The 13031-nt window shown below is 43.5% G+C and overlaps 1 protein-coding gene across 1 annotated transcript; it reads left to right on the top strand.

Annotated features, from left to right (window-relative positions):
• Positions 1-854: 854 nt before the first annotated feature.
• On the top strand, positions 855-12448 carry LRRC32 (leucine rich repeat containing 32; the record flags this gene model as incomplete). The annotated part of the gene is made up of 3 exons (XM_082304918.1): positions 855-877; positions 4165-4255; positions 8818-12448. 3 exons carry the CDS (start codon positions 855-857, stop codon positions 10756-10758), a joined length of 2055 nt encoding a protein of 684 aa, XP_082161044.1. The 3' UTR covers positions 10759-12448.
• Positions 12449-13031: the final 583 nt, after the last annotated feature.

The following is a 13031-nucleotide window of genomic DNA, read 5'->3' as shown; positions in this document are numbered from 1 at the left end:
TTTTGCAATGGGAATTTTTCCTAGCAGGTCCGGTAGATTCTGCACTATGTACTCGCTGCCAAAATTTCAGCAGCTCATCTGGATGTTCGGACCCCTCTGCCTTTATCAAGGTCCCTAATTCCTGCTTCGTGCCATGAAAACTCTTCAAGTCAGGTGTGTTGTAGCTGACGCTGGACCCCTGTCCTGCCAGCAGACTGCTATCACGCTCTGATCAGCGGGACCACTACAAAGAGAAAGAGTTATTTCTTCCAGGGCAGGTTTCTAGATTCTGGGCTTTTATATTTATCAGCCATGAATTTGAAACCTTTAATCCTCAAGCACTGTTTTCCTAACGATGCAGAGAGTGATTTAGGTGGAGGGGTAGGAGGCTGCAACACTCCAGGAATGTAACTTGCGGACACAAAACCCTAAAGTAAACACGCTGCCTTGCACCACGCACGCAGCTAAACAATGGCATCAGCAATGATAAGTCACTTATTTCCCTGAGCAAACCCGTGGCCCGATCCTGACAGTTTCTCTGGCAAAAATCTCCCTTGTTTCTCAACGCCTGCCCCGAGCAAGGGCTTCAGGATGTCGCACAGTAGCTGACTCCGTCTGGAGCACAGCGGTGGCTAGGACCCAGCAAGAGCCCGGAGAGGAGTCCGGAGGAAGACAAGCAACATAATTTAAAGCAGACGCTGTCCCAAATGAGGTTATTTCTCTGAAAATGCCTTCATTATGAAGTTACAAGTGAGCCTTTTGGCGTCCCAAATGGGTGAACGTGAAGCTGAAGAACAATTTCATCGGTACCAGGACTGAGCTGGTTTTGAAGAGCTGGATATGCCTTTTAAAGACATGATAAGCTGTGTTTGGGGATGCAAGAAACCCTTGAAACAAGGTAAATGTGGAATATTCACTCTTTTTAACCCTGAAGGCTCTAACACGGCAGCAAAGAGTCTTGTGTGAAAAAGGATCAGACCCTGGGGAGTCTGGTTTGTGTTTTGTGTATTCTCTCATATTTAACCTCTCTTTGGCACAGGAGAACATATCTGTTAATTTTCTAAGCAGTAACAAAAACTACCTTTGGGGGAAATTTGAAAGGTGCTGCTGTTGTTAGCTACTAGCAACATCTATGAAGCGATTTCAGGGTTAATATTGTAATAGAGATGCAGGAAAATATTGCTCTGGAGTGGGAACTGGGCAAACTTGGATTAAACCCTGGTTCTTTCTTCCATGGTTTCGAATGTGTCTTGGGGCAAATCACTGCTCTTCTCTGCCTTTGCCCTCCCATCTGTTAAATGAACATGCTGACGTGGTTTGGGTACCGTTATTTTTTCTAGATGCTAAATTATTTGACCCACTTAATAAGATTCCTTGGAGCTGTTACTCAGTGAAATCAGCTGTGGATGGGGCTGGGTAATTTTGAAGTACCCTGATGGAAAGCTGTGACGCTGAATACAGTTCGGAGCTCAATCCTGCTCTGAGGTATGCTGGGATTTTTATCACAGCTGCCAGTGGGAGCAAACTGGCACCGAGCACAAAGCTGCTTCAATTCTGGGAAAGCCTCAGAGCACTAAAAACTCCTTTAGGTCGAGTTGCTGCTACTGCTGCTCCCGGACTGTTTTTGTAAGCTGTGGCTAGAGACATGAGTGCCAGTGCCAGAAGGCAGGGTTTAGTGGTGATGCCCTCTGACACCAGGGCAATGGGGGTCCTGTGAGCCCTGAGTTCTGCACTGGGAGAGGGTGGTGGGCATCTGAGACATGTCCAGAAGGCAGAGAGGAGGGGGACACAGTGCTGTGTCACACTAGGTGGGTCTAAGTGTTGTCCAGAGTAAAGCTAGGCAAGGAAAAGCTCTTCAGCTGAACTGAATATCACCTTGGGAAGGGAATCCCCATGAGCAAAGAGGTTGTGCTGTACCATGAGGAGTGGCTTACCCTCCTCTGGATGGAGTCCATGGGGTCTCATATTGGAAGAGACCACCACATCCTAGGGCTTCAGGGTGCGACAGCCACCTTAGAAACACTTTGAGGGACAGTGTCCTTGCTTACTACAGATCTGTCTTACACAGCAAGCCATTAAATCAGGTTTTTGTGTTCAAATACATCAATTTCCCAGTTGCTTTATAAACTTATAATTTAGGAAGTTTCAAAGCATGTTAAGACCCCAGATTGTGTCAGGTTTATCATTCAAGACCAGTTTTTGAACTGTCAGTGTGACAAGAGAAGACATCGCGGAGCACACGGGACGCACGCGGTCCATCAGGGTGGTGCCCTGTTGTGGATAATATCCATGGAGATTCTGTCGGCTTAATTAATTGTATTTAAACAGAAACAATTTCCATTTGTGGGCTCTGAGTAAAGCCTTGTAATCATTGGTATGTTTATCTTTTCTCTCCGTTCCAGCAAACTAATACCCAAACGATAAAACTCATTTTCTCCTCCTTAGAGGAGGCACCCACTTCTCTAAGCCTGGGGAATGAGGAACAGAGGGGGAATGACAGAGACATTATAGATGGTGGTATCAGAAATTCCTCCTTCCATAGGAAGATTTCAGTGTATTTTGCAAACAATAATTAAAAGGGTTGAGAATGAACATCCTTGGTCTTGTTTTAGAGGGGGAAAACATACTTCTGATCCTGCTGCTGAGCCCCAAAGACAAACTCCAAACTCTTTCACCTTGGGGTCCCAGATCGTCATCCATCACTAGTTGTTTCCTTGAACTGGAAGGAATGTGCAATCTGAAACCAGAGCAGTTTCTCTCTTCCTAGTACACAACTCTTTTCTCTGATTGGAAAGTGGAGGGATGGGCAGGTTCCCATAGCGAACCTGTTGGCGTTGCTGTTCAACACTTGCCATTGCTGCATGGGAGCGTGGCCATCAGCTGCATCCATCAAACAGTGACTGAGCAGAGGGATCTCCACTAGCTGGGAGTGATCCCACCTCTTTTGTTTCCAGCCTCCTGATGCTCTGCAGGTGGAAGCCGCTGAGTAATGGTACATTGATGCCGGTTTTTGGCGGCACATGTGCATGGGATTGGCGGGTGTTTGGAGCTTGCCAGATGCAGGCTTGCTCCTGGAAAGACTTAAGAACAGTGCTAGCTAAGCACTGCTGCATCGTTTCCAGCTGGGAGCTGGCGTGTGTCTCAGTGGCTCTGGATGCGAGCAGGACCAGCCCAGATCTGCCTGCAAGAAGCCATACAAATATAGGCAGATTCAGCATGTTTGCAACAGAGGCTGTCATAAAGAAGTGATATCTGGCGCTCACATCAGTGGTGACCGCAGCCAGAGACCTCATTAGTGTCCATCTAGAAACAAGCCGTTTGAAGGACGAATGCTTTCCCTTGACTTCGTTTGCATTTTTTCTCCCATTGCCCAGTGACAGGCCTCCCAGTGTTTTTTGCTCCTTTTGCAGTTATTTCTATGCTCTTTTTCTGGAGTGCTTTCCAAACAGTTAAACTCTGATGAATCCTTCATTTCACACAAATCCATTCCATTTTATATCTGTCTCTTTGTAAGGCATCTGCTTTCAAATGTATTTAAAAGCCTGCCCATACCTGGGATTTATAAAATGGAAAACTAACATTTGGACAAAAAGTTCTCAGTCCATTCTTTAAGCTGTTTATTTTAACAAATCTGGATGACTGTGTAAAAGCTCTTTGACACTCTGGGATGAGAGGAGTGGAAAATGTTGTGGATGGAAACTGTTCCCAATGCTTGTTGTTTCTGAGTGGCACTCGTTCTCTTTGCTCAGGACTTGGCACCCCAAAACTCCAGTCCAGTTGAAAGTACCTGAGCTGCCTCTCTGGCGAGAGTGATGGTAACTCAGTCTTCAGTGGTTGTCTTTCTCCATGATGCCAGAGAGACTGCCCAGCTTGAGCATCTGGACTTCATTGGGTGGCCTGGGTAACATCTAGGTAGCAGCTGAAATCACACCGGGGCAATCCCCTGAAATGCCTTGGACCTTCCTTTCAAGTCCTCATAAAAATCTCTCTTTTTCCTACCAGGCTCAAAGGGATGCAAAAGTACATAAGTAAGTAGCTCATAAGTGCTGTAGACTCAGAGATGGGTTAATTTATCGCACTGCATGTGTGCTTCTCCATGTTAGGTGATGATCTGGCGCCAGCTTTCCCATGCGTCGACTGCTGGTGTCACATTTGAAATCTAACCGTAATTACTTTTACCTGCAGAACCATGAAACTGTACATCATCTTCTTCCTGGCAGTGGTGAACAGAGGGACGTCTAACTATCAGCCCACAGAGGGGATGTCCTGTGAAATGGTAAGGCTGTCTCCCTACTCAGTCCCCTTGAGATCCTGGATGAGGTTGGGACCCCCTTGTACAGGCACTGCACAAATAGCTATGGTCTCTGAGAAGGGAGATGCCCTCAGGACCAGGCTCTCTGTGATGGCAGAGGTGGGCGTTGCTGGGTTAGTGGATGCTCAGCCAGCCGTTCTCAGGCTATGTCCTTGTTGTAGTGACAGCGCATAAAAAGGAGGGGAGAAAGAAGGGTCATTATCTCTGTTTTTTTCTAAGGGGGAGCTGGTTAAAAGAAATTTGACCTGATTTCCTCAAGACTGTACAGGGGTTCTGTGGCTGAGACAGTGAAAGAACTTAGACCTAGAATCAACTCCTTTATATTAGGCCTGAGTTCTTTGTGCTTTAAATAAAGCATCTTCTGTGAAATACATCTGTACCAGCCCTTTTGTAAGGGAGACTGACCTCCTCTGCCCTGACACAGCATTGCTGCCAGGGGAGTTGCACCTGACTTCTGCTGGAGGTAAAAGAATTGACAAAGCCTCTGGCTTCAGTACAAAATTTGGTCCTTGAATTTTTGCAAGCACCTGGTACAATATTATAAATGTTACTCATAGCTGAAATTGCTCCCTTCCCTATCCAAGTGCTTCTGACTGTAACAGGCCATTTAAAAATACTTTTTTTTTTTTTTTTGAACGTTGAAGCTGTTCAGCACAAATCCTCAAGAATTTCCAAAATAGGGAAAAAAATAATTTGCTAGCTGTACACATTTCCCTTATGGGACTCATTCCATTCCTGCCCACCCTGCTGTATTGCTGCACTTCCTGAATTCCAGAGAAATTAAGACGTAGTATATATAAAAAGATCTTGGGAAGGTGACTGGGAAGCTCAGTTCATTGGCTGGAGAGGGAAGACTGATGAAGCCACTGTAAACATGACAGCTTGAGTCCCATGTATCATAGCCACGTGAAGGCTGGGCGAGACACGCAATAATCCAAGATTTGCCCTGTCCCGTTTCTTGACGGGTCAGAGATCAGGCTGATTGCTGAGAAGTAAACATATGCTTTCCACCACTCCACTGTAAATTGCTTTTATCAAGCCAACAACCCAAGGCTTTACGCAACAAGGCTGGGATAAATTCAGCCCCGACAGAAAACACACTGCAGTCAGGGGCTGGGATGCTCATCTGGTATAAATTAACAGCTCAGCATTGCTGATGTCGATGGAGCTTTGCTCATCTTCCTTCGCTGGGCGTTTGGTCCAATGGAAGGAGGAGGGTGTAAATCCAAACACAGGGGATTACATCCAAGTCTTTAAGCTTGAAGAAAGAGGGAGCTACTGGATTAGCTGATGGGTCCATCAGGAGTCCCACTTACTTCACATGAAGATTTTTCATCACAGTCTCACTGTTTTACATGGTACTTGCCCTGTGGTGACACCTTTAGAATACCAAAGGCTCAGAAATGAAATCCCAGATTTGCTGAAAGAGGAAGGAATTAGAAACCTGTGCCCCTCTCTGACTCACCACTGGTGCTCCTGTTGTTGGACCAAAGTCTTGTAAAAGAGGTTTTAGGAAGTAAACAGTCCCTATCAGACCCCAACATGGGAGTGAGCCGCAGTGATTTTACAAGTTACTGCACATCTGCCCATTTGAGACACAACAAAGCATAGCTTAAATGTCAGGAGGTTCTTCCTAACTCATATTGACATCCAAGGAGAGGGGTTTCCACTTGTTCATGTTTTACCTCCCAAAGAAAGATGTTTCTGCTAATTCATAACTAGGAAAGGAGGGGCTTTCAAATAATTCATAGAAGAGAAGGGTTTCCAGCAATTTATATATTACCTTGCATGGAGGTTGTGCAAGAACGCATGTGTATCTGGTTATCACAAGTCAGTCGATACATGGTACCTGGACAAACAATAGCTAAGATTTTGTTGTGTAGCTGAGCCTCTACCTGGGAAGCTCTTCTAGAGAATGGACATGGACATCATGCAAGTGCAAGCTGATGCCAAGTGGCTGTATCCCAGATTCTTTGGTTCAAACACTCATGAGATGATACAGGACAACACAGGTAGATACTTGGATCCAGTTGCTTTCTTTGTAGGGCTCTTACTAAGGTGGGTGACAACTTCCACCCAGCACTGAGCACTGAAGAATCGGAGTCAGAATCCAAGCAATGCTCAACTTTTGAGCTGTTGGGTCATTTTTTCACCAGCACCTGAATGAGACCAGACACCAAAGGACCAAGCGCTCCCCACCCCGCAATACTTCTTGCCAATGGACTTCAAAGAAATCAGTGGCAGCATCGGCAGAGATGTTGAAGTCAGAATGTGAGACTGCCAAAAACCTTTTTTCCAGCCTCAGGCTGCCAACCAGTTGGGCTACGGGGTGGGAGGAGGGGAGATACACACGCAAACAGATGCTATTTGATCCATCCCACCGAGACGTGCTTCGTCTTTTCTTCCTAGAGCCAATGAGAATAAAATTCATGCAGTTTGAGGCTTGGGGGAGAAAAGATGGTGCAGAACAGACTAGATAAGAAATTCAGCAAGGATCAAAATAGTCAGTGAAAAGGACTGAAAGTTAAAAAAAAATGGGAGGGGAAATGTTATAGGAACAAATGTCAGACAGTGGGAGGCATAGATTTTATCAGTCCCTTTTATCACTGGGAGGGTTCAGTGGATGCAGATTAAAGGCCCAATCCTGCAAGATACATGGCGAACTGAGACTAACCTCTCCCCCATTGACTTCAGTGAAAACCAGCCAACTGATGCTGCCGTGAGTTGGATCGGGATTTTGCTACTGTGCTGGGTGCCCAGAGGGAGGGGAGGGTGCTCAACACTTGTTGAAATCTGGCTCAAAGTGTGGGAAGAAACCTGGCATTTGCCTCAGGCTGCAAAGCGGCTGCTGCTTTTTCACTCTGGATTTTTGCATCCTTCTATCTTCTCCCTCTTCCACAAAATGAAGAAGAGACTTCCTGCTCCATTCCAAGCCAGTAAATTCTCCACTTTTTTTCTAATTTGTTTAGCTGGGGGAGATTTGAGTGATTTGGAGGGAAAAAAGGAGGGGATTCAGGTTTTAATAGGTCATTTACTTGGGATCTTTGGGAAAGATGTATCATGGGAAGGACTGAGAAGCAGCCTGTGTATATCTAGATTTTGGATGAGCACTTACCCTTCTCTGGCACAATTTTGTACGGTGTCCAAAACTCACATGACGCAAAAGAGATTCACAAAATGCTGACTATTGCCCCACTTCTCCTAAACAGACCTGCCACTACATTCACCTAAGAGGTCACATGAAACATATGGTTTTTAATATTTTTTACTTTTAATGTTTCTTTAATGTCTGAAAAGCTTTGCGTCATGGAATCTGGATTCTGCTTCTCCACAGAAGTTAAGATTCAACAGATTTTTTTCTTTCTTTTCTTTCTGATCTTTCTACAAACAGTACATGACCCAGTCACCCAAATACATTCATAACAAGAGTTTTCCTCCAGTAAATTAAATGCTGCCTAAGCCTTTCACATTCCACTTCCTCCCGCTGCTATGTGTTCTCCTTAATAACAAAATACAGCTTGACATTTATGCAAGGATGATCATGTTCATGTTTCCAACATTCCTTATGTACACACACTCCAAATTTTGCTCTGGACGCAGATTCAGTCCTAGCTGCAATTAAACAGACATGCATCTAGAAGATGAATTTGACTTTGACACTTGGGTTTTTTCTCTACCCTTTTGCTGAGAATTGGACTGAAAAGGCATGACCCTCACTGCACATCACAGCTTTTTTCCTCTCAAAAGCTGGCTTTACATAATTTGTCTTTTCCATCCTGTATCACGGGTGTCTTGTGTGGGTGGTTTCATAAGGCGTGCTCCTCATACAAGGGAACTGTTGCCTTAGGAAAAGGATAAACATGGATGGTAAAAGCAGGAAGAGTTTGGAGATTTGTATCAGAAATGTTTCAGTTGTTGAATGACCCATTTGGTTAAAGATGCATTGCTTAACTAAGCCATGGCTAAAGGAAGACATGATCAAATATCTGAAGGGTGTGACTAAGAAGGAGAGACATGGGGTTTGTGCTATAGGATCTTTATATGTTTCTCCACCTGCTTCTTTGGGACCTATGCTGCCAACAGAGTGAAGCTCTTCTAAGTACTACTTACTACTGCAAGTAGAGTTTGCAAAATCTAATACAGCGATGAAGCTGAGAAAATTAAACATCAGAACAAAAGTGAGGAAACGGTGCTTGATTGCAATGGAAAGAGGGCAAAACTCCTTCACTTGGGACTATTAAAATGAGCCCAGGAGAAAGGTACAAAAAGAACATTTAGTAGGTATCACATGCAGATAAAACTCTCTACTCTTGTAAGTCAGAAATGTCTTTAAAATTAAATGAGTGCTGCTAGCTGCTAGCTGTTAGGATTGTTGTTCTTGCTGTCTGAATGCTCAGAGAAAATAGTGCGATCAGTGTTTCAGAAAAAGGATCTGCCTGGATGCTGAATGTTATTTTCTTTATGTTTCACGCAAAGATGTTTTTCATTTGTCATGTGACAACCCCTTTTCTCTCTTTTTCTGGCAGGCAAACTTGCAGGCATTTTGCCACAACAAAGACCTCCACCAAATCCCTCGTGAGCTCCATCCAAAGGTAAACAAAATAGATCTGTCTGGAAATCTGATTCAAAGCATCCCTGAAATGCCGTTATCATCTTACACTTCCCTCCAGTGCCTGGATTTAAGCTCTAACCAGATAAACTTCATCACGTCTGGAGTCTTTGCACACATGACAAGTTTGCTGGAAATAAATTTAGCTAACAATCACTTGTATGAGCTTGCTCAGAATGGGACAGAGGGGATTGGACTTTTACCCAAGGTGGAAATACTGGACTTGTCCCACAACAGTCTGTACAACGGGATGGCTGAGTATTTCATTAAACAAGCTCCAGCACTGCGGTATCTTTCCTTGGCAGACAACAGTATTATAATGATATCACACAAGATGTTTCAGGGATCTCCCAATCTTGTGGAGATAGATCTTCAGAGTAATATCATCATGGAAATAGAAGAAGGTGCTTTTGAGACTCTAGTGAACCTTTCCAAACTCAATCTCTCCATGAATTCAATTACTTGCATCTCTGATTTCAACCTCAGGCAGCTAGAGATACTTGACCTTAGCAGGAATAGCATTGAGACCTTCCACACCACAGAGTCAGATGATGAATACAGCTTAAGATGTTTGGACCTGAGTGAAAACAAACTGCTTCGCTTCCCAGTCTTCCCCCAGGTAAATAAGCTCATAACTCTGAATTTATCGAAGAATTTAATCCAGCTCACTGCTGAATCCCTTCATAATAAAATGGACTATATGGAAAATGAGTGGCTAGATGCTTCTTTTCATCTTCTTGATCAGAAGCAAAGTAGAAACAAAAGTTCTCTTTATTTATCCCAGCTTGCATATTTAGACTTAAGTTATAATGAAATCAAATCCATTCCGAATGAGTTCTTTGAATCAATGCTGTCCCTTCACACCCTTAATCTCAGTAAAAACTGTCTTCAGGAATTTGCAGTAATTTATGGCAGTGCATTGATCTCCCTAACTGTCCTCGACTTGAGCTACAATGCTTTGCAGAACCTTCTCCTAGATGCTGGCACGTTGTCAAATTTGAAGGAGCTCTATATTCAAAACAACCGACTTCAGACCCTGCAATTTGATATCTTCTCAAGTCTTCCTAGCCTCAGACTACTTAATCTACAGAGCAATAATATCAGCCTTTGCAGCATGTACTCAGGATTAGCTAAGCAAAGACTTGCCGGAGAGGAAAGTGGTTGCGTATCATTTGTTGATTCTCCTGCTCTTCAGTACTTGTACCTAGCCGACAACATGCTGAACATCCTACCAGCGTACACTTTCTACAAGACTTCTCTGATTGTTTTGGATCTCTCCGTGAACCCTGGACTGAAAATAGAAGTTAAAGCATTATCAGGGCTGGAAAAGTCTCTGGAATATTTGTATTTACATGGCAATAGCCTGATAGATTTAAATATTGACTTGCCTGGTTTTAGTCACCTTAAACATTTAAACCTCTCCGAAAATCAGCTGAACTGGCTGCCTAAGTGGGGTAGTGACTCTCCACTGGAAGTTCTGGACCTACGGAACAATAAGTTTAGTACATTACAGAACAGCAATATTTTAGCATTAGAAAATTCCCTTAAAAACTTGTATCTCACTGGGAACCCACTCAACTGCTGCGGAAACATCTGGCTCTCATCAATGATCCAGAACAAAAATGTCCAGATCCCCAATGTGGAGCACTTAACATGCCAGTACACTCAGAACTTTGGGTACCAGGAAGAAATGCACATCGGGAACATTAGACCAGAAGACTGTGAAAAAGAGGATCTAAAGAAAATCAACTTCCTTATTATATTAACATTTGTTTTGGTTTTATCCGTGATCATCATTGGCGTGGGTTCATTTTTTTGCTTCCGCAGGCAAAACTTTAGCCATCAGTTTAAAGCATAGGAACACAAAATGCCTTGAAAACCGAAGAAATCAGGTGCTACACTGCCGGTGTGTAGAAATGAAGGGTAAAATTCTCATCTTTGATTTTTAACTGTGGATTTTAAGACAGTTTCAAAGCGCCCCTGAACTGCACCACTAATAGTGCTCTGGGTTGCAGGAACTGAAAGGAGAATTTGCCATGTTTTGCACTTGCTTCATTCACAAGCAGATCTGCTTAAAAAGTTTATACAGTGGTAGAAGAGGCCACTCTAAAGCCCTGCTGTTGTTTTGAGGGATGTGTAATTTAAACCAGACCAAAAGAAAAAGCCCTCTAAGGTCTTGAGACTTTTCACTAAGTTCAGAGATACTTTGTGATGTCGCCTTCACAGAAAGACTTTAAGCAAATTGAGCATTGTAACTGAATCACCTTTTTATGACAGTTATTGATGACATCGGCTGAGTAGGAAAGCCCTTCTCAAAGTTATGTGCCTCCATGGGATATTTTGCTTCGAGCTATGAGCTTTGCTTTTTCCTAACTGGTTAGATATAACAGCTCCTAACCCTTCTTAAGCTTAAATCATGCAAGCCAATGCCAGGGAGGGCCAATAAACAATATTTCAGTCCTTGAAGTTGGTTGTAAATCTCCCATGAGTTCCAAAACAAGGAGAATTTAGCTAAAAAAGGAAATCACGGTTCATGTCTGTTGTGCTCATGGCTGCCATTTAGAAAATCCACAGCTATCCATGGGAATCAAAGACCTTGGTGGTAGGAACCTCTTTGGATACCTCCCTTTGCTTGTAGCATGTTGCTCCAGCCACTGGAGCAAGGCACGAGAGGCAGATGAGGTTCATTAGTCTTGGCACTTAATACGCAAGAGGAATGTAAGAGAAATCTCAGGTGTGAAACAGCTGTGCTGTATTTTACCCAGATCTGCTCAGAAGGTCACAGGTCCACAGTTCAACTCAAAGAGGAGAAATTTGCCCCTCACGTGCAATACATATTTAACTGGGTTTAATGTGAAGAAATTCATCTCTGGGGTGAATGCTTTTTAAGAGAAAAATCTTGGAGAATGAATTTCAGCCAGCTGCCATTGGACTGAAATGTTTATATTTCTAAGGAAAACTGTTGGGAACTCACTACATACAGTTGCATTTCAATGCAAAAAAATAATATGCCTATTTTTAAAGGTCACAGGAGGCTACAGAGCAAAAAGGTGTTTTAAAGATACCAGTGTGAAACAATACACAGGGAAGCTAGTCCTGGGCCATTATTCAGATCAGAGGTCCACTGTCCCTCCCTAAAAAGTGGTTATGGTCTAGAGGACTGGCTGCAAGAAAAGTTATGTAGAACCTCATTCTTTGATGGGTTTAACATGGCCAACCTGTTGCGTTGCTAAAAGCTGACAGTGACATATGTTATGCCCCGTACTCTGACAGCAGATTCACCCTTTTGAAGTGAAAAGAAGCTCACCAACAGTGGGAGCCTGACCTACTAACGGGGTTCAATGGCTTCGAAAGGAGCTGTATCAGGTTTTCTGTTAATGCCAGGAACTGTACATTAAGGCACATAAGAGAAAGAGAGGTCAAACCAAAACCTGTCCAGGTAAATAACTCAGAGTCAAATTGCTGCTCCATTTCTGTTTCTTCCAGCTAGTGAATGTCAAAATTAACACACTAAAAAAAGGTGTATAATTCTATTTTTAAAGCAGTTATGTAAGAAACTGGCTGGTAGTTTTCGTTGTGAAATTTTGTACAATAAAAACACCTTTGAATTTTGTAAAAAGCACGGGGTTGTGAATATATTAAAGCACCAGCTTGGAATGCTCCACACATAAAAAGCTACGTCTTCCTATTTTTCTCTGGTGTTCAGACTCCACCTTAGACCTTTACCTTCTGGTCCTGAAGCAGGGACATCTGCTCCATGTCTTAGAGTACAACCAATGGAGAACAAGTAGATCTACTGCAGATGTAGGCAAGCGTTTGCACAAAGAGTCAGCAGCAATAGGGGCTGATCTAGTACCTACAAAAGCCAATGCTACCCATTGGCTCAAGCTCTTATTCTTGTAGGAGAAAGTTTGCACAAGCAGCAATCCCAGGGATTATTTGGAAGCCCAAAGCTGAAGATGGTGAGCTTTTCCTTTGGTGTGAAAACAAGCTGAGCTGTGCGCCCAGACGCGGGCTAATTTATCCACACACTGCGTTCGTGCCTTTTGTGTTGAGCATGGCAAGATTATATCTCCTTCTGAGAGCCAGTATTAGCTTGGCTGCCATGACTGGAATTAGTTAATAACCTGC

Source organism: Platalea leucorodia (genome assembly GCF_965183815.1).
Source record: "Platalea leucorodia genome assembly, chromosome: 2".
NCBI lineage: Eukaryota > Metazoa > Chordata > Aves > Pelecaniformes > Threskiornithidae > Platalea > Platalea leucorodia.
The sequence above is the reverse complement of the archived record's forward strand: the minus strand, read 5'-3'. Positions and strand labels throughout refer to the sequence as shown.